The 21841-nt window shown below is 40.6% G+C and overlaps 2 protein-coding genes across 3 annotated transcripts in view; one reads left to right on the forward strand and one right to left on the reverse strand.

Annotated features, from left to right (window-relative positions):
• LAMC2 (laminin subunit gamma 2) overlaps nt 1–7078 on the forward strand; it is a 46998-nt gene extending 39920 nt beyond the window's left edge. For both annotated transcript variants that reach the window (XM_088447208.1, XM_088447207.1), the window contains exons 19-23: nt 3381–3495; nt 4222–4421; nt 5051–5209; nt 5347–5446; nt 6531–7078. In XM_088447208.1, the coding sequence (XP_088303334.1) occupies nt 3381–3495; nt 4222–4421; nt 5051–5209; nt 5347–5446; nt 6531–6784 (828 nt within the window). In that variant the 3' untranslated portion in view covers nt 6785–7078. The remainder of the gene's footprint in view (nt 1–3380; nt 3496–4221; nt 4422–5050; nt 5210–5346; nt 5447–6530) is intronic.
• A 50-nt stretch (nt 7079–7128) lies between these two features.
• NMNAT2 (nicotinamide nucleotide adenylyltransferase 2) overlaps nt 7129–21841 on the reverse strand; it is a 69732-nt gene continuing 55019 nt past the window's right edge. The window contains exons 4-11 of the mRNA XM_088447210.1: nt 19004–19082; nt 18577–18703; nt 16908–16988; nt 14952–14996; nt 14760–14836; nt 14507–14608; nt 14250–14317; nt 7129–10941 (exon numbers count right to left, since the gene is read on the reverse strand). Coding sequence (XP_088303336.1) covers nt 10839–10941; nt 14250–14317; nt 14507–14608; nt 14760–14836; nt 14952–14996; nt 16908–16988; nt 18577–18703; nt 19004–19082 — 682 coding nt within the window. The 3' untranslated portion in view covers nt 7129–10838. The remainder of the gene's footprint in view (nt 10942–14249; nt 14318–14506; nt 14609–14759; nt 14837–14951; nt 14997–16907; nt 16989–18576; nt 18704–19003; nt 19083–21841) is intronic.

Raw genomic sequence — 21841 nt, forward strand, 5'->3', positions numbered from 1 at the left:
ATAGAAGGAGCTGACTTGTATAGTAACTGATGGATATAGAAGGAGCTGACTTGGATAGTAACTGGTGGCTATAGAAGGAGCTGACTTTTGTAGTAACTGGTGGATATAGAAGGAGCTGACTTCTGGTGGCTAAGGAAGGAGCTGACTTGTGTAGTAACTGGTGGATATAGAAGGAGTTGACTTGTGTAGTAACTGATGGATATAGAAGGAGCTGACTTGCATAGTAACTGGTGGATATAGAAGGAGCTGACTTGCGTAGTAACTGGTGGATATAGAAGGAGCTGACTTGCGTAGTAACTGATGGATATAGAAGGAGCTGACTTGTGTATTAACTGATGGATATAGAAGGAGCTGACTTGTGTAGTAACTGATGGATATAGAAGGAGCTGACTTGTGTAGTAACTGATGGATATAGAAGGAGCTGACTTGTATAGTAACTGATGGATATAGAAGGAGCTGACTTGGATAGTAACTGGTGGCTATAGAAGGAGCTGACTTTTGTAGTAACTGGTGGATATAGAAGGAGCTGACTTCTGGTGGCTAAGGAAGGAGCTGACTTGTGTAGTAACTGGTGGATATAGAAGGAGTTGACTTGTGTAGTAACTGATGGATATAGAAGGAGCTGACTTGCATAGTAACTGGTGGATATAGAAGGAGCTGACTTGCGTAGTAACTGGTGGATATAGAAGGAGCTGACTTGCGTAGTAACTGGTGGATATAGAAGGAGCTGACTTGCGTAGTAACTGGTGGATATAGAAGGAGCTGACTTGTGTATTAACTGGTGGCTAAGGAAGGAGCTGACTTGTGTAGTAACTGGTCAATATAGAAGGAGCTGACTTGTCTAGTAACTGGTGGATATAGAAGGAGCTGACTCGTGTAGGAACTGATGGATATAGAAGGAGCTGACTTGTGTAGTAACTGATGGATATAGAAGGAGCTGACTTGTGTAGTAACTGATGGATATAGAAGGAGCTGACTTGTGTAGTAACTGATGGATATAGAAGGAGCTGACTTGTGTAGTAACTGATGGATATAGAAGGAGCTGACTTGTGTAGTAACTGATGGATATAGAAGGAGCTGACTTGTGTAGTAAGTAACTGATGGATATAGAAGGAGCTGACTTGTGTAGTAACTGATGGATATAGAAGGAGCTGACTTGTGTAGTAACTGATGGATATAGAAGGAGCTGACTTGTGTAGTAACTGATGGATATAGAAGGAGCTGACTTGTGTAGTAACTGATGGATATAGAAGGAGCTGACTTGTGTAGTAAGTAACTGATGGATATAGAAGGAGCTGACTTGTGTAGTAACTGATGGATATAGAAGGAGCTGACTTGTGTAGTAACTGATGGATATAGAAGGAGCTGACTTGTGTAGTAACTGATGGATATAGAAGGAGCTGACTTGTGTAGTAACTGATGGATATAGAAGGAGCTGACTTGTGTAGTAACTGATGGATATAGAAGGAGCTGACTTGTGTAGTAACTGATGGATATAGGAGCTGACTTGTGTAGTAAGTAACTGATGGATATAGAAGGAGCTGACTTGTGTAGTAACTGATGGATATAGAAGGAGCTGACTTGTGTAGTAACTGATGGATATAGAAGGAGCTGACTTGTGTAGTAACTGATGGGTATAGAAGGAGCTGACTTGTGTAGTAACTGATGGATATAGAAGGAGCTGACTTGTTTAGTAACTGATGGATATAGAAGGAGCTGACTTGTGTAGTAACTGATGGATATAGAAGGAGCTGACTTGTATAGTAACTGATGGATATAGAAGGAGCTGACTTGTGTAGTAAGTAACTGATGGATATAGAAGGAGCTGACTTGTATAGTAACTGATGGATATAGAAGGAGCTGACTTGTGTAGTAAGTAACTGATGGATATAGAAGGAGCTGACTTGTGTAGTAACTGATGGATATAGAAGGAGCTGACTTGTGTAGTAACTGATGGGTATAGAAGGAGCTGACTTGTGTAGTAACTGATGGATATAGAAGGAGCTGACTTGTGTAGTAACTGATGGATATAGAAGGAGCTGACTTGTGTAGTAACTGATGGATATAGAAGGAGCTGACTTGTATAGTAACTGATGGATATAGAAGGAGCTGACTTGTGTAGTAACTGATGGATATAGAAGGAGCTGACTTGTGTAGTAACTGATGGATATAGAAGGAGCTGACTTGTGTAGTAACTGATGGATATAGAAGGAGCTGACTTGTGTAGTAACTGATGGATATAGAAGGAGCTGACTTGTGTAGTAACTGATGGATATAGAAGGAGCTGACTTGTATAGTAACTGATGGATATAGAAGGAGCTGACTTGTGTAGTAACTGATGGATATAGAAGGAGCTGACTTGTGTAGTAAGTAACTGATGGATATAGAAGGAGCTGACTTGTGTAGTAAGTAACTGATGGATATAGAAGGAGCTGACTTGTGTAGTAACTGATGGATATAGAAGGAGCTGACTTGTGTAGTAACTGATGGATATAGAAGGAGCTGACTTGTTTAGTAACTGATGGATATAGAAGGAGCTGACTTGTGTAGTAACTGATGGATATAGAAGGAGCTGACTTGTATAGTAACTGATGGATATAGAAGGAGCTGACTCGTGTAGGAACTGATGGATATAGAAGGAGCTGACTTGTGTAGTAACTGATGGATATAGAAGGAGCTGACTTGTGTAGTAAGTAACTGATGGATATAGAAGGAGCTGACTTGTGTAGTAACTGATGGATATAGAAGGAGCTGACTTGTGTAGTAACTGATGGATATAGAAGGAGCTGACTTGTGTAGTAACTGATGGATATAGAAGGAGCTGACTTGTGTAGTAACTGATGGATATAGAAGGAGCTGACTTGTATAGTAACTGATGGATATAGAAGGAGCTGACTTGGATAGTAACTGGTGGCTATAGAAGGAGCTGACTTTTGTAGTAACTGGTGGATATAGAAGGAGCTGACTTCTGGTGGCTAAGGAAGGAGCTGACTTGTGTAGTAACTGGTGGATATAGAAGGAGTTGACTTGTGTAGTAACTGATGGATATAGAAGGAGCTGACTTGCATAGTAACTGGTGGATATAGAAGGAGCTGACTTGTATAGTAACTGATGGATATAGAAGGAGCTGACTTGTGTAGTAACTGATTGATATAGAAGGAGCTGACTTGTGTAGTAACTGGTGTCGATAGAAGAAGCAGATCTAAGTGTTGAATTCATACTCTGCTGATATCACACATTGGGGAGTCACTGCATGCAGTCTAATTTTTCAAACAACCACTGAGACCGTATGGTACAGAACTGGGGAGATAGAGGTTCAGAATCTGTACATAAGAGGGCACAATGTTCATTGTCACTAATGTCTTCGTGGTTGTTTGCAGTTGGCAGATCAGTTGCTGTCTCGGGCAAATGCGGCAAAGAATAAAGCAGAGCAAGCAATGCTCACAGGGAACAGCACTTACTATGAGATTGAGGACATATCCACTAGCCTGAAAGGTGAGGTTAATGTTAGCTTTATGAATGTAATGCTTTTCAATTGATAATGTCTAATAAACTCCTATTTATATACTGTGTTTGCCAGTGTTGGATCCTGGTGGGTGTGGAGGGGGAGGGTGACTCTCCAACTGGGGAAGGCTCCCTGTGGCCGCGCATTATATATAGGGGTAAATGTAATCGCCTGCAAATTGCCAGCATCGGCGAGATCCCAGCGAGTCTAGCCAATGTTTTAAGGAGGCAATCATTTAAAAAACCAAACCAACCTGGTTTTGACTTTCAAATGATTGCCCCTTTAAAACATAAGGCAGATTCGCCAGAAACTCGCAGATGCTTGCATTATACAGGTTATTACCTTTACTCCGTAATAGTGTCTGGTGGCTGAGAGGCAGAAGGAGAATCCTGCTCGTTTTGTGTTTTTGACACCGGTCATACATCAGTCAGAGAGCAGGCGGGTGCTGGGCTATGCTAAACCCCTGGATCTACCACTGGTGATTGCTTTGAAGCCTTTCCTCAAATGAATGGGGAGGATGACTAAAACTTCAGTCAGCGAGAACAGGCAGCCAAAACCAGTGTGCTGGGACACATCTATGTCACACTCCTAGGTTCGGCATGTTTTTTTTGTTTTTATTGGCATGGCTAATATCTGGTCCTCTATGGCTATTTCTAAGACCAGCTCTAACATATATTAGTAAGTACTGAGAGTAATGTGTTCTGATACCTACATAGGGTTCGGGGAGAAAGTGGGGGATCGACGCAGTGAAGCTGAAGATGCGATGAGACGTCTCCCAGAGATCCGGCGACAGACTCAGGCAGCCACCGATACCACAGAGAGAGCCGAAGCGGCACTGAAGGGGGCAGAAAAGGACGCCGACATGGCCGCTGGAAACTCCAGAGAAGCTCAGAGCATCACATCTGCAATACAACAGGTAACTTCTATACTTGCCACTGAAATTGGGCTCCTAAATGTACTATAATATTAACACATTATCCTTTAGTAGCTGCAGAGTGTTATTTCCTGTGTCCTGCTATTACACCTGCTTCAGTATTGACTGAGCTCTATAGAAGAGACTACCAAGCCTATTGTGGCTCCCTATATCTTACATGTGAATTGATGCCGCTATTTAGTCAGAGATGCTGCAAACGGCCCCTCAACATGTCTCACCATTATTACGACCTTTTCATGGGCCAATAAAGCCATTGGCGGTTTATATGGCAAACAATGGTGATGAATGTTGCAGTGCACCACTGACGCAACAGGGCACTCCCACCACGCCATCACTGTTATATAGGAACTGATGTGTGACATAGCCAATAATAGTGCATCCACCATGGTCATACAATCCCTTTATGAGGTAAACATTGCATTGAATGCCTATATGTATGCATATATCAATATTTCATATATATGGATAAACAATGTGCTTTTATTTATATATATATATATATATATATATATATATATATATATATATATATATATATAAAGCCTAAAGTGTCTATGCACAGAATAACCTGAACTTCCCCAGTGACTGAATTGCTTTGCTGTGCTCCTCAGGATATGCTGCAGATGAGCCAGGATGTGAATAGTTCCGCTGAACTGGCATTAACTTTGGAGCGAGAGTTTGCAGCGCTGCGTAAGATGGCTGCAGGAACAGCCGGAGACCTGGATGATAGGACTCAGGCAGCAGAAAGTGACAGTGCAGCAGCTCAAGGGGTAAGAAACCTGAATCGGTCATCAAACTGGTTACATATTCTATAATGATGAGCTTTAAGTCAGCTTAAAATTTCTGTACAAATCTGCACACATCAGAGCAGAGCCTTCTTCCCCATTAACCTGCTTTCTGTCTTCAGGTTGCAGAGGGGGCCCTGGAAGCTGAGGCTAGTGCGGGCGATACCCTCGATGGTGTAACAGCGACACTGCGTGCACTAGATCATGTGCTCAGCTTATTGGGTAAGTATAATAACTCATCCAGTGAAGATGCTGGTTGCAACTGCATAATGCACCGATTAAAGTATTAAACTACTGTATTAGCAAATCAACTCCAGCAATGACATTATACCTGTTCCCACCATAAGTAGGATTACAGAAGTTAATTACATCTTGGGGATATAACCACAGCAGACATTAGGCAAATTGTACCTGGAATGTGCCTCATTAATGGCTGATTGCTGTATCAAAGCCTCTAATTGGCAAAAGCTCACATTAATAGCTTGTTACGCTAATGCTATAATATAAAGAACAGTTACTTGAGACAGATCTATTATCAAAAGTTCTTTGCATTTGATATGATCACATACAATGGCATTGTGTGTCATGCATATGACAATTTATATTAAATTCCATTTTATGTTTTATTCTATGAGTATGTTATCCTAATGCATAGGTTTGTATGTCAATATTATCAATGCGCCTTCATTTACTATAATGCTGGATACCTTTATTGTTCCACACATATGGTTGTGATAGCAATCAATATGGCACAGGGTTATAAACCCATAAGATGTCTGCACTACAGCTCATGCTGTATAATTCCATAGTAATATACTTGTTATTGCCAAAGGCTGAAAGTTCTGATTAGAAGATGTTGGCATTACATTGTACTAGCCAAATAGAGGGAAGGATTAAAATCAATTCACTGTCTTCCCACACATGGTGCTGCTAATTACCTTGATGCTGAATCCCTGCCTCCACTTGGCAAATGCAATACACTGGGAACATCTCTGGGTCAGAAATTTCCACCAGTGATGATTATACCAGAGGCTTTGCAGCTGTGCTCTTTCAGCTCCCCAGGATGTTAGATGACGTCAGGCTGTGTTTTATGTTCTGTTCTCAATGTGGATGTGTTAGGACTCGGAGCATGTGCAGCGCTCTCTACTGGGTTGAATTGCTGATTAGATTCTGTTCATAATGTAAAACACCTGGGTTCATGGAGAGCGGAGGAGTAACTAGATATGAGTTTGTGGGCCCTATTCTAGCAAGTATAGAAATAATCCACAGACTCTAAATCTTCTCTCTGTGACTGTGTTTCATGCAGACCAGCCCATGGGAGGAAATGATGAAGGCCTGAGAGCTCTAGAACGAAGTATGCAATCAGCTCGTACTGAGATCACTGGGCGCTTCAGGCCCGCTGTGGAAGAAATGGAGCTGGCCGCTAAACTCCAAAGACAGAGAATTCTCAGCTTGGACGAAGCAATCCAACAAACCCTTGTAGACATCCAAAACCTGCAGGACATACGTAATACCTTGCCACCAGGCTGCTACAGTACCACGGCTATTGAAAGGCCTTAACAGAACATAGCACAATATTGGTTCAGCAAAGGCTTAATGAGAGGCGCTAGTCATTCCCACTCATACAAACTGTGACTATGTCCAATGACTGCACTATGCAAGTATCCTTTACCAGGGGGTGTACTGTGAGAACTAAATTCTGATTTGGACATGCTTGAGACAGGACTCGCACAGTTCACAGGTGCATACAACTACCTAAAAGCATGAAATTTGTCTCTCTCATAGAGATTGTGCTAATTATTCTGTATTTGTTCACTTTCTATTTATTTATTAATAAACTGTAACCATCCTTTACTGCTCGGTTGTTTTCTGACATCAAACCTCACACTTTAATTTATAGCAAAGCAGAATCTTTATTGGTAAAACAGCAACATTAATATGAACAAAACCATACACAAGTTAAAGTAATGCAGTCAACCCACCCCCCAGACCAGAGATTACCCTCTGAGACACCACTTTATTTCATCATAATTGTTACACCAGTGACATAAATTTGTCTTTTAACCCCATCTGGTCCCATGTTCATGACGTGCTACATGCTAAAATCAATTGCCCCTGCATTTGGTCCCCAGTAAATATACATGACAGTGTATTTTGTAAATGGGTCCCAGAAACGTGTCCCCTAGGGTTCCTAACAGCCACACTTGGAACCTGCACTTACAGGCACACTTCTTGTTACCATAGCGGTCCCATAATTTAAACCTTTCTTGGAACCCTCTGCTACAGTGATCTCCGTAATTAACACTTTCTTTGCTGTAAGAAAATTAGCCATGCTGTAAAAAAAAGCCAAGCTAACACATGGGATGATGGGCAGAGGAGAAGGCTGTACACCAGATAATGCGGTATACTTTTCATGGGGTGGCCTCCATATATGTTATAATTGTAACTTCATGCTTGTTAGCTGGCTACTGTGGATAAAAAAAACTCTGTAGTACACAACAGATACTATGGAGGTTTCATGTAAGCCAAGGACCACAAATACAGCCCCAGAGTTACATATCCATCCTGGTGTTCCCCAGATTGATAGGCCTGCCGTGTAACATGAATGCAGAGGGACGAGTAACAAATAAAGTGTTGTCCGTGATGTTAGTCATTATATTATATCCACTATTAAAGGACTCAAGGTACTTGTTCAACACATTTTATTTTCCAAATCGCTGTATATTCATTTTCAGCCTTCAACTGTAGCAAGGAACCAAAAATGAATGCCTGCAGCCTGTTATGATCTGCGGCAGCGGATCATCTTGGCTGCAGGTCCCGGCCATATTAGGAGACTGGGGAGCTGCTTTATGCCTTAAATTACAGTTCTGGCTGTCTTTGCAGCTCATAGCTTCATTCCTGCCTCTCAGTCTGTGTGCAGCTCAGCTGCAAACCATTCAGTGCTTAGGGAGGCTCTCTGCAGGGACTGCTCTCACTGGTCCCTGCTTCTAATAAGTTACAACCAGCCCTACACTTCATGCCGGTGATAGTTCTTCTTGGAGCCTTGTCAGTCAGTCCCTGTTCATGGTTGCTGTTCCTGAGTTCCTAGCTGTCTTCCTGAAGGAATTACTCAGCGAAGTGTTTCACTATTGTGCATTAATCCTACTGATATATACTCCTTAGTATTCTTCTGTGTGACCTGTGCACGCATTATCTGCTAAGCAATCCACCTGTGCCTTGCTAGAATCACTGTTCTAAATATAATTACTTTTCTATATTGGGATTGCTGGTGCTTCTGCAATAATAGTGACTGTGTTTAACCATTACTACTGCATTGAGAACTGTGGTGCAGATCTGCGTGTTCTATAACTTGCATTTCGCCTGTGGAAAAATACTGTACTGCACTTCAAGGATTGCATTACTCTACATGATGTTCATATCCTCTGTCTGCATATTATACCCTTGCTACTACCTGTTCCAGTTTACTGGACAAAACTAGTGTCAGTTCTTCAGTTAACTGTGTCCTTGCCATATTACTGTTATTTATGCACTACTATTCCAGTTATTACCTAGTGATCTCCTGTCTGTCCCATAAGCCCCTACTGTTGGGAGGTATAAGATCTGTCGGCCGCCTAACTACCGGTGTGTGCGTCTAACACTAAGGGCACAGCCGGTGGCTGTTATAGGCAGAAGACCCTCCGTAGAGGGACTCTAGGGGTCTTATGCAATAGTGCAGGAGTTTCATAACACAGACTCACAGACACATGCTCAGCACTAACCCTTTAGAAATTCTTTATATTATCTTGCTATACTTGTTATAGTACATGTTACTGATAAATAATCCATTGAACATGACTAAATATCTAAATATGAGACAATTTATGTCATACTCAGTGTTTCCAAAACTTGCTCCACCAGACACCCTTGCAGTCCATGTTTTAAGGATATCCATGCTTGAGCACAGGTGTCCAAATTAGTACCTAAGTATTTTTTTTTTTACTTTAAAACCTGAACAGTTGCAGTTTTAAGGATCGTGTTTGAGAAACACTTGCATACAGAGAATCTGAGGTTGCTTATAATCTGGGAAATCTAAGTGACTCTGCTGAGGCATCTCAAACTCAAATGATAGGGGCCCAAATATGGCTGGGCCAAAAGTGGTGTCATTAGCTTTAAGAAGGGCCACACACTGCTGGAAGAGATGTTTAATCATTTTAGAGTAAATATCCCATAATTATGTTTGGATGGTTTGAAATTTAGATAATCTGCAAAATGATTACAACTAAAGAACACTATGAAAATGGCTAAGGACCACTACACTAAATGATACTTTGGACGACTTGGCCGATTCCCATGCATCGGAATGACAAATCGTTCTAATCGTCAAGTGTGTACGCACTATGCGTGCTCCCACGGCGTCGTTCGTCGCATCTTCAGATCTTTTGTACATGTAGGAAGATCTGTCAATCTCGTTAACAATTCCCCTCAAATCATGCAGTGTGTACGCACTACCCAATGACCAGACGATATGGTTACATTATCTAGTTAACGATCTCACCACCAAACGATGCAAGATATATAATTTGCTCGTTTGTTAGATTGCACAGGGTATATGCACTAGATCGTTTGCCTGGGGGTTCAAGGGAAATGGTTGACGACATCGTTTGCAAGTCGTCTAGTGTGTAATTAGCTTTAGTCAACCACTAGGACCTTAGCAACTGGTTCTATATAGATGTAAAAGGCTGAAAACGATATATCCTTAAAGCAGACACTTAGGGACACAAATTAGGTAAGGTACCTACAGTATGTGGCCCCATGACACTATTTGGACATTTTTGTAATCTCTGGATTAAATACTATATACACAGGCATGCTTGGACATAACTTGTGCATTTTAGTTAAACAAGTTCGTGGGTCAGAAATATATGGTCATTATTGTAATTTGATTTCACTCTCTGTGAATCCCTGCACTTTCCTAGCCGGTCACACGCCGTTCCCTTCCAGGCAGGGTAACGGTAATGAGAACACCATGGAGACGTAAGCACAGAAAAAACATGCTAACCGCGTGCAGTTTGCTCTTCATGAAGGGGATTTAGCAACTCTCCCGGGCTCCTTTTATCCACAGTCCTCTAGAAGTACTGATAGAAAGAGCACAGGGATTATAGACCGTGTTCCAATTACTACCAGCAAAAGAGATACAGGAAATCGTTTTAGGAAATAAATAAGTGAATAGACAGAAATACCCACCCTCACAAACTGACTAATAATCAGGGGAATAAATATATACCCATTCGGTGTGCCTTGATGTTCAAGGCACTGAATGGTTTCATTAATACCCCAACCTTCTCGCCCATAATAAATGTGAAATGTTCTAATATTTAAATACACCAGAAATAAACATTGCCCCAAGCACTTCTGTCAGTACAATAGGCTCAGTGAGTGCTTCCTCGCCTTGGGATTTGGAGGCAGAAGATCTTACTGAATGAGTAAGGCAGAGAGGTGAGGCGGGGAGTAATGAATGGGGTAAAATAGTTGTCATGATCTGTGGGGAGATTGTGGTGAATAGTGAGTAATAATACACTGTATTGTGATAACGAGGGTGAGCACAACGCCACGCCTGCTATAGGAACATGCAGGATCACCCCGATGTATTGATATAAAGCTGGCTTTTCAGAACATAGTCAATGACGGGTTGCACCAGGTAGTCCACCACATGTCCATCTCCGTGCTGCAGAGCCAACCTGCAGAAGACCAAAACACTCGTCAGATGGGCTGTATCCAGGCTATGTGACATTACCATCTGTCAGAGTCTGTGGATAGTGTACAGAGAGAGGATTGCACGATGACCTGTGCAGATGAGATCTATAATGGACAGTACAGCTGAGTAGATCTGCCTGAATAGAGAGCATCCATATGTTTATCCAGTTTGGCCATGGCTATGGGTGATCTAATTGTATGGATCCTCAGGCCAACAAACCAGATGTCCAGTTATTGATCTTACATAAGGATCAGCGAATGGCAGATCATGTTCATTGGCAAAGTGGAATTTCTGATGACCGCAACCGACATCTGATTGATCCTGATCAGGTGTCAATCAAACAACAAAAAATAGGCGCTGGACTTCTTTAAGCTTGCTAGCGGTAACCAAAAAAATCAAAATATATACGCAACAATTGTATAGGGTATATTATGGTCCTAATAACTGACAGCAGCCCTCAATAAGGAGGAAACTGGACCCTCCAATAATTATTATACCAAAAACACACAATATCAGGCGCTGAGAAAGTTAATTAGTTTAATTTATGCAAATGGTTATTTATAAGAATTATAAATAGATAAATAAATGAAAACGTACACAGCAGTTAGCAGCAATCAGTATTGTAGCTGTTTCTCATATTTTGTAAGCCACAGTATATTCAAATGATACGTATCTACTGTGGCAATTTGTTCCAATTATGTAAGTTCCAAGGAAACAGTGTAAAGATGCATACACACGGAACAACTTGAACAACCATAGATATCATTGATAGATTTCCCTCCAACTTTCTGTAGAGCACGGCAAACGATTTTGGTTGTACACACTGATAGATATCTATGATAGATTTTGGGTGTACACACTGATAGATATCTATAATAGATTTTTGTTGTACACACTGATAGATATCTATGATAGATTTTGGTTGTACTCACTGATAGATATCTATGATAGATTTTGGTTGTACTCATTGATAGATATCTATGATAGATTTTGGGATTTTGGTTGTACACACTGATAGATATCTATAATAGATTTAGGTTGTACACACAGATAGATATCTTTGATAGATTTTGGTTGTACACACTGATAGATATCTTTGATAGACATTGGTTGTACACACTGATAGATATCTATAATAGATTTTTGTTGTACACACTGATAGATATCTATGATAGATTTTGGTTGTACTCACTGATAGATATCTATGATAGATTTTGGTTGTACTCATTGATAGATATCTATGATAGATTTTGGGATTTTGGTTGTACACACTGATAGATATCTATAATAGATTTAGGTTGTACACACTGATAGATATCTTTGATAGATTTTGGTTGTACACACTGATAGATATCTTTGATAGACATTGGTTGTACACACTGATAGATATCTATAATAGATTTTTGTTGTACACACTGATAGATATCTATGATAGATTTTGGTTGTACTCACTGATAGATATCTATGATAGATTTTGGTTGTACACACTGATAGATATCTATGATAGACATTTGATTGTACACACTGATAGATATCTATGATAGACATTGGTTGTACACACTGATAGATATCTATGATAAATTTTGGGTGTACACACTGATAGATATCTATAATAGATTTTGGTTGTACACACTGATAGATATCTATGATAGATTTTGGGTGTACACACTGATAGATATCTATGATAGATTTTGGTTGTACTCATTGATAGATATCTATGATAGATTTGGGGATTTTGGTTGTACACACTGATAGATATCTATAATAGATTTAGGTTGTACACACTGATAGATATCTTTGATAGATTTTGTTTGTACACACTGATCGATATCTATAATAGATTTAGGTTGTACACACTGATAGATATCTATGATAGACATTGGTTGTACACACTGATCGATATCTATAATAGATTTAGGTTGTACACACTGATAGATATCTATGATAGATTTTGGTTGTACACACTGATAGATATCTATGATAGATTTTGGTTGTACACACTGATAGATATCTTTGATAGATTTTGGTTGTACTCACTGATAGATATCTATGATAGATTTTGGTTGTACTCATTGATAGATATCTATGATAGATTTTGGGATTTTGGTTGTACACACTGATCGATATCTATAATAGATTTAGGTTGTACACACTGATAGATATCTATGATAGATTTTGGTTGTACACACTGATAGATATCTATGATAGACATTGGTTGTACACACTGATCGATATCTATAATAGATTTAGGTTGTACACACTGATCGATATCTATGATAGATTTTGGTTGTACACACTGATAGATATCTATGATAGATTTTGGTTGTACACACTGATAGATATCTATGATAGATTTTGGTTGTACACACTGATAGATATCTATGATAGACTTTGGTTGTACACACTGATAGATATCTATGATAGACATTGGTTGTACACACTGATAGATATCTATGATAAATTTTGGGTGTACACACTGATAGATATCTATAATAGATTTAGGTTGTACACACTGATAGATATCAATGATAGATATTTCAGTGAAGCTATCTTTTTACAGGCAAATCTTTACAAAATCATCCAAGTTGGCCTGCATGCATGAAAGACCATGGATATCGTCATCGTTCATGCGGGAATGTGCATCGTTGGTCATTGTCAGGTTGGTGACTGCAAAAAAGTGAACAATATGAACGATATCATTCAAATCGCTCATAAAAGTCATACCGTGTGTACGCACCATTACTTGAACAACAGATGGTAATTTCCCTATCCATATACTTGATACAACATAATCCTGATTATATATTGTAGGTATTGGGACGTCTATTATATCCGATTCTGTTCACAAAAAAAAATAATAATCTGTATATTTCTCCCTATATCTGGATAAAGTTCTTTAGTTATTCCAAATAGGGTGGCTGCTCCTTTCTGCAGACCACTCCTATTTAATACAGACTGTGTCGTCGTTTTTATGTAGTTAATATGCCAAAGGCAGGTGGAGTATACAACAATTTTTGCCTGCATGCTTTTCGGATATAACTCATGGCCCAGCCTGGATCCGCTCTTCCAAAAAGATGCATTTTTTATGCTTTGTGTGTTTATTTATTTATTTTTATTTATTTATTTTATTTATTTTTATGTGCACTTTTTAATTATTTATCTATATATAATTTTGATAAATATCCATTTGCATAATTCAAATACTTAGATGTCAATCAGTACTGATCCAAATCACTGCATGGGTGGGGCAGCTTCACACTGGTATATGAGCTAAGTGCATCTATTCCTTACCTGCTCTTGGTGGAGCTCACGTTGGACATTGGATGGTTGCTGTCATCTTTCACTACAAGGATGTTGCTCTGCAAGATGATTGACAACAACATTAGCACATGTACTGTATTCCAATGCAATAATAAAAAGTCATAGTACATTAAAAAAGCCATTACATACTAACATCTGCTTCAACAGTAAGTGCATATAAGTAGGCTTATTGGTTATCAGTGAGTACACACCTCTATTGCCAGGTAACTGATAATACTAACGCGCACCTTGTATTTACGAAGCAGCGATGAGTGATTCATGATTTGTTCAGTGTCTGTCCCATCACGTGGCACAACCACGATGCCAAAATCTCCCACGATCACTTCCATCTGCAGAAAAATACATACATAGAGCGTTATGTGGATAAAGCTAATCCAGAGTGATAGAAAGCCACCCACACAGCATAACTCAGATGCCAGTCATACAGGGGGAAGAATGATAATAGAAGGGGTTCCTGACAACATAAGGAACAATACTCACATCTGACTCATTCCAGAGGCCAGGGATACAAAATGACTCAAGCAGGTCACTACCACACAGGAGCAAGATCCGTAGCTCTGGGTAGGAAGGACAGCAAGTGTATGAGTGAGAAGACAAATCTCAATAGCAATGCAGAGAGAGTGTCACCTCAACCGTGTCATCCCCACAACACTGCCTCCTACTGGTACTTACCTATCTCTTCATATCTCATCACTGTGCCCAAGTTAGCATTCTCATCTGTCGAGTAAAATCACACAACCGGTTAGACTGTCATTGGACTATCTCATTAACTAGCAGCACATATTGTGTGTTTCTCTATAGACTCTGCTATACCCTTATGGTGCGTATACACGTAGCGATCCGTCAGCGATATCGCTGACAGATCGTTATGCACCCTCCCTGGCCTGCTGGATGATCAATATCGATCATCCAGCACACCATCAACTTACCGCCGACTGCGATCGCAGGTCCCTATAGTAACTTGCTCAAAATTGAGCAAGTTGACCGGCATGCATGGCTGAAGGGCTGATGGACAATATCGCTATTGTCCATACGTGGCCGCGCATCACTGGTCGAAGGTAAGTTGGTAGGGACCATTTAAAAGAACGATTTGGAAGATAACGGTAACGATATCGTTATCGTTCAAATCGTCCTTTTAAATCGCTACGTGTGTACGCACCTTTAGACTGTTTATTACTCTCTTCAATATTAATATTGAATCTGTGTAAAAATTAGCAAATGTAGTAATGGGCTCGTCACACTATTCCTCCTCTTATACAAAAACACCAATGATAACTGTATGTCACACACAATGGTACCTGACAAAACTCTTGTACATGCAGTCAGGTTGGGGGTGTCAATGGATTTTGTATCTTCCAACTGCATGTACAAACGTCTGGGTAAGGGGCAACTGGAAGTAATAGTAATCCTCTCCATGTACATTTATTTGCTTTTACTAGTGTTTAATCATAGTAAGAGTGATTATTAATGGCAGAGGGTGAGTGACCTGTTGTACATTATTTCTCACACATATGCATCAACACTGACTTGTGCCGGCTACTGTAAGGGTCTAGCAACACAGCATGCAGCATAGGCAGAGTATTGTAACCCAGCAACACAGCATGCAGCATAGGCAGAGTATTGTAACCCAGCAACACAGCATGCAGCATAGGCAGAGTATTGTAACCCAGCAACACAGCATGCAGCATAGGCAGAGTATTGTAACCCAGCAACACAGCATGCAGCATAGGCAGAGTATTGTAACCCAGCAACACAGCATGCAGCATAGGCAGAGTATTGTAACCCAGCAACACAACATGCAGAATAGGCAGAGTATTGTAACACAGCATGCAGCATAGGCAGAGTATTGTAACCCAGCAACACAGCATGCAGCATAGGCAGAGTATTGTAACCCAACCATAACCATTTCTTCATATGAGATGAGCAGCAATGTGTAATTATGTTTACTTTTATACATGATACTAAGTGTATATTTTCAGAATAATCCCTATTTATTATTGATCTGCAACTAGAAAATAAGGGCCTAATTCAAAGATGGACACTAAATATGCCGCACTGCGTCTTTATACACAGAGGCTGTGCGAAATTATGCAAAAGTTGCAGGAGGCATCTTAAGTAAAAAGACGATTCACTGTTGGCTTCTCTGATCCGATGCTGCATCGCATCTATTGCGTGACCATCGGACATCTGAGTAAGGGTAGGGTTACTCAGGATGTCTGGTTAAACAGCGCTGCTAGGGCCACTGAGACTGCATCCAATGACGCAGCCACTGACTGCGGCACACCCAGAAAATGAGGTTGGCACACCCTTGTTTTCTGGAGAGCTGTCCGTCGCCGCCCCCAAACGCCAGCAGCATGTCAATCATGCTGCTCTTTTTGGGGCACTGTGACTGACATTGCAGGACCAGATCTGCACATGCGCAGTGCAGCTATTGCGCCTACGCAGATCATTAATCATCAGAGATTTACGCAAATATCGGACCTAAGTCAATATATGTGTATTCAGTTCTGAACATAAATTAGACCCTCAGTGTTAAGTGATGTAATTGGATTGATAACAGAGCTGTTGGTGTGTAACTTGGTTGATGATCTCAGGGTGTGTGCAGAGGAATCATCCACTGACACTTACCTACAAATGTAACACGTTGCAGGTTGGGGCGGACGCAGCACATACGACTCAATCCTTCACCGACTTTTCCCAGAATCCTCACTAGGCAAAGAATAATTGGACACTTAGCAGACTGTATCTATGTATCAGAGCACCAACACTGACGTGTGATGGTGACACCTAGTGGTTTATTTACTTAAGCCCCAAATTTAAAACGGCAATAACTTTAATAGCAGAATACACCTGAAAGCATTAGTAAATAAACGCCCTAAGCCTTTAGCCAAGTATATTTAAAGACACTAGTTTCCATACTAACATCTAGGATAAAATAAAATACAGCAAGGCAAGAAAGGATTTACATGTAATACTGTATAGTAAAATCTATGCATCATTTTACCTACAACATTACAGCGGAGAGGTTTTACAAAGGGTTTTGTTGGGAGGTGAGTTATGATATTTTAAAAAGTGTATAAAGTAAATTGGAAAGTTATTTGGACTATTTTATACCACCTAGGGAAATATTCACCTCCCCAGGGCTGGCCACATTAATATCCAGGCATTCAGTCATCAGCTTTGACCACATGTTGGTTGCTACAATGGCTCAATCCAGTTATCCAGCAACCAGGCTGGTCAGGTAGGTCCCATGGGCGCCCCATATTGATTTAGGATAAATGACTCACAAGCATAGCGATCGTGATCATCCCAGGGGAATGTATACTGGAGATGGTGTGGGCTCCAGGGGACGGACCCACATTACTATTAAGCAAGATAGTGGCACAACATTCCCTTGCATCCATTAGTGTAAGCTTGTTTCCTACATTTCACGTGTATTTCCTTTCTCTTAGTGGATCCAGTTTCTTACATGTACATATGTGTCCATGCTCCTCTAGCCTCAATACGCCATGCACAGCGTGATATGCCTGGCATGAGTGAGCTGCCAGATCACGTGCAACTCTGCTAGCGCCTTTTTTTGCCAACATGCTTCTAAGTCACAATGTGATGTGTCTAGGACGCACCAGGAGACCTGGCTGATTCATTTGATATGTAACACTTGTATATCTGTGAGCGCCTGAGTCTGTAAACAGAAGTTGGCATGGACCTAACGGAACTTGGCTGCATGGTAGCCCTTCGCTTGCTGATTCAAAGACTCAAGCTGGGTACACACTGACAGATATATTGGCCGTTGGCCAGTGTGTACCAGCGATATGTCTGTGAACAACATCGTTCACAAACATATTGTGTCAGCTGTGCTGCACAGTCGATGGCAGATACATCTGCAGATATCTGTCCATCGTGCTGTGTGTACAGGCAGTCGGCCGACCGCTCGTACACTTGCAGCAGAGGACACAGGGAGGGGGCGCGACGTGATCCCTGCCAGTGGGACCCGTGGCCAGATGATGGTTGTTCAGTGTGTATGAACAACTATCATCTGCAGATATATCTTTTAGGTATGTACCCAGCTTCAGTCGCACACAAATATAGTATATCAAATTAATCAGCACAGTCTCCTGGTTTGTCCTAGTCACATAACATTGTGACTTAAATGCATTTTGGCAAAAAAAGACACCCAGCCCTAGCAGAGTCTCACAGGACCAGGTGCGCCGAGAGGGTCTGTTTGGCGCGACTGCAGCTAAGATGAGTGAGGACACCTCTCTAGACTGATCACCTGACCCTTCTAGCACACACTTGCCTGCAGTGGGCTTGTTGGTGAGATTGTTATTCTGGTAGACAGGCTGTGATGATTGGTTCAGGGAGTTGCCAATCATTGGTGTGATAGAGGGAGTGTTCACATTAGACAGGATGCAGCCAGTTACTCTCTAGAATGGAACAAAGGGAAGATCCATCAGCACAGTACATCATTACATAATACATGTACATTACTAAATATACTTCCCAGCACAGTAAGAACTATTCAAAGTTAACCATTAACTAATAACAATGAGGAATGCATTATAAAATATTATGGAATGCTACATTTTCCCTGAATTTCACCCTAAAGTTCCCCATAGTATAATCAGCAAGTGAGCGACCACTGCAATGACTTGCCATCAAATGACTGTATAATAGAACGTCGTGCCTTCTAAGCGTATGTACATACAGCATATTATATGTCTCACCTTCATGAGATCTCGGTGATGCTCCAAAACACTGCAGGTTGTCTGCCAAGTATCCTGATAACACTCCCATGGGTCTACGCTGCAGAGAGGAGAAAGTGTAGCTTGTTACACCATAGGCATCATGGGCAGCTAAACATAATAAGTGCGTTACAGGAGCACTACTCAGGGAATGCTTTAGGCTTCTAAATATAGTGCTGTCCTGTTATTGTTGCTCCAAGACCAAAATACTTCTAAGGGAATGTATTGGTCTTTGGTGTAGATATGGACGTGATGTATATTCCACTTTCACGTATCACCTGATATATTTCACACTAAGCAGATACCTCAGTTATCTGCTGGGTTATTGCTTGGGAAAGCGTCACGACCCAGGTCCTGTCTCAGTGTGAAAGGATAAACCCAAGTCGTGCATCCTGGGTCCGTCCCGAGTCGCTACCAGAGTAATACCCCATTTCCACTGCTGCAATAGCCCGGGTTATTGTTGGGTCTACCTGACTCGTGGCTCAGTGGAAAAGGGTCCCTGAAAAATAACCCGGGTCAAGTGACCCAAAATCTAACCCAGGTAGCTACTAGGGTCGGACCCAGGATGGACCCGGGTAATGGTGCAGTGTAAATGGTGCCACCCGGGTTATCCGACCTGGGTCATGCCTAAAATGAGCTGATTGGTAGTTGTGGAACAGTCACCTCCCACTTTTTATGACCTCACAAGTTTAGCAGGGCAGATCCGGGTTCAGTGTGAATGGGGCTGACCTGGGAATAACTCAGATCGGAGGTGCAGTGTAAACAGGGTCTGACCTGGGTTGGAACAATGTCCAAAAACCCAGGTCGGACCCAAGTTTTGGGAGGAAAATGGGTATTATTCCTGTGTCTGACCCTGGTAGGCTTCAGTGTGAACGGCACGACCCGGGTTACAGTAAAAGGATCTCATTGGTGGTTCAGGAGCGCCACACCCACTTTTCATTACTCATCTTTGTGAGACTGTAACAAAATATCCACTTCTAATGATTCACACATTTGGCAGGACTGACACCGGTTCTGTGTGAAAGGTGTCGACCCGGGAATAACCCAGGACCCATGATGCAATGTAAAAGGGTATGAAACCATGTTCAGTGTCCCAGGTTGGACCGGGGATATTGGTGTGAAAGGGGTATTACATTTATAGAAATATCCTGACTCAGATTACCTAGGACAGTGGTGGGCAAAAGGTAGCAGTGTGGGGTCACACCTACATATACCTTACATCGTCCTACACCAACCCTCCTATCCTCTAGAATTCCTACATCTATACCTAACCTTCTATCCTCTAGAATTCCTACACCTATCCTCCTATCCTCTAGATTTCCTACACCTATCCTCTAGAATTCCTACACCTGCATATAACCTGTTATTCTCTAGAATTATTACACCTACATATAACCTGCTGCAGTCTTCTAGAAGTGTACACTTAAGAATACAATGCTAGCTTCTATAAATCCTAGTCCTATATATACACTTTTATCGTCTAGAATTCCTATACCTATATATAATCTACTGTCCTCTGAAATGCCTATACCTGTATATAACCTACTGTCCTCTAGAATTCCTACACCTACATATAACTGCAGTCCTCTAGAATACCTACAAATACCCTGCTATCCTCTAGAATTCCTACACCTACATTTACACTTTTATGCTCTAGAATGCCTACGTCTATATATAAATAATGAAATTCCAGTTGCACAGGATATCTATGTCTTCCCAAGTTATGGGGACAATAAATGACCCCTTTTAATAGTACATTTCTAAGGGGGTGCTACCATGGACATACTAATAGGAATCAAAACAACAAGAAAGAGAAAGAAATGTCCTATGATGGTGCACTAAACAAATTAAAATATAACTTTTATTGAATGATTACTAAAATGTTCTCAGGTAATAGCGAAAATAATTAAAATATAAATAGATAGTGTCAAAAGTATGAAAAAAGTGTAATATAAAATAAGTGTTCTCAAAAGAACATTTTCGGCAACGCTCCTATAATTTCATACAATATTCCAGTGTGTTAGAGGTGATTATAATGTATATCTTATTTGGTATAGTGTTCTCACACTTCAATATATATATATAAATAATCCCTCCACAAAAATATTAATATTAATGAACCCTGCTTATTATTAATGGTAACATGTGTGATGTTCTAACAAACAGGACTATATCTATATCTGAGATGGTATTGAGAAATTATATCTATCTAGCAATATCCCATGTAATATAGTATATTGGCAGTCAATCTATCCTCAAATATCTTTGGGAGATTCTGTCTATCTTAATAATATCACATATAATTTCTCATGAGGTGATTACATACACATCATATCACAGTTCTGACATATCATGTTAGTTGGATCTGCTGTTAACCAACTAAATGATATTTATTACTCCACTGTAGTTTATTAGAAATGCTAATACTATTAAAGTAATTTAACCATCCGCAAAGTAATGGTATATTGATTAGTAAACATATATATTCATAAGTGGTATCATACAATACCAAAAATATTTTATATAATCTTGTCTCACTTTAACATAAGCTTCTATAGGTATTTAACTGGCTAAAGTATGCCTGGGAGATTTATGCAAATCAGTGAGCTATTCAGTATCACATACACTTTGAGTATTCAGACTGTTCTAATCGTCTGTATGATATAGATCATAACCCAAGGTGGAAATAGCCCATGTTATTGTTCACATTTTACAATATACAGGATTCATGATGCAGGGACATCAAACATAATAACACATTAATATAAAAGTGAATAGAGGTAGCGCCGCATGACCGACGCGGCGTTTCGCTATAAGGCT

Source organism: Taudactylus pleione, unplaced genomic scaffold, assembly GCF_031769625.1.
Source record: "Taudactylus pleione unplaced genomic scaffold, aTauple2 ptg000423l, whole genome shotgun sequence".
In the NCBI taxonomy this organism is placed as follows: Eukaryota; Metazoa; Chordata; class Amphibia; order Anura; family Myobatrachidae; genus Taudactylus; species Taudactylus pleione.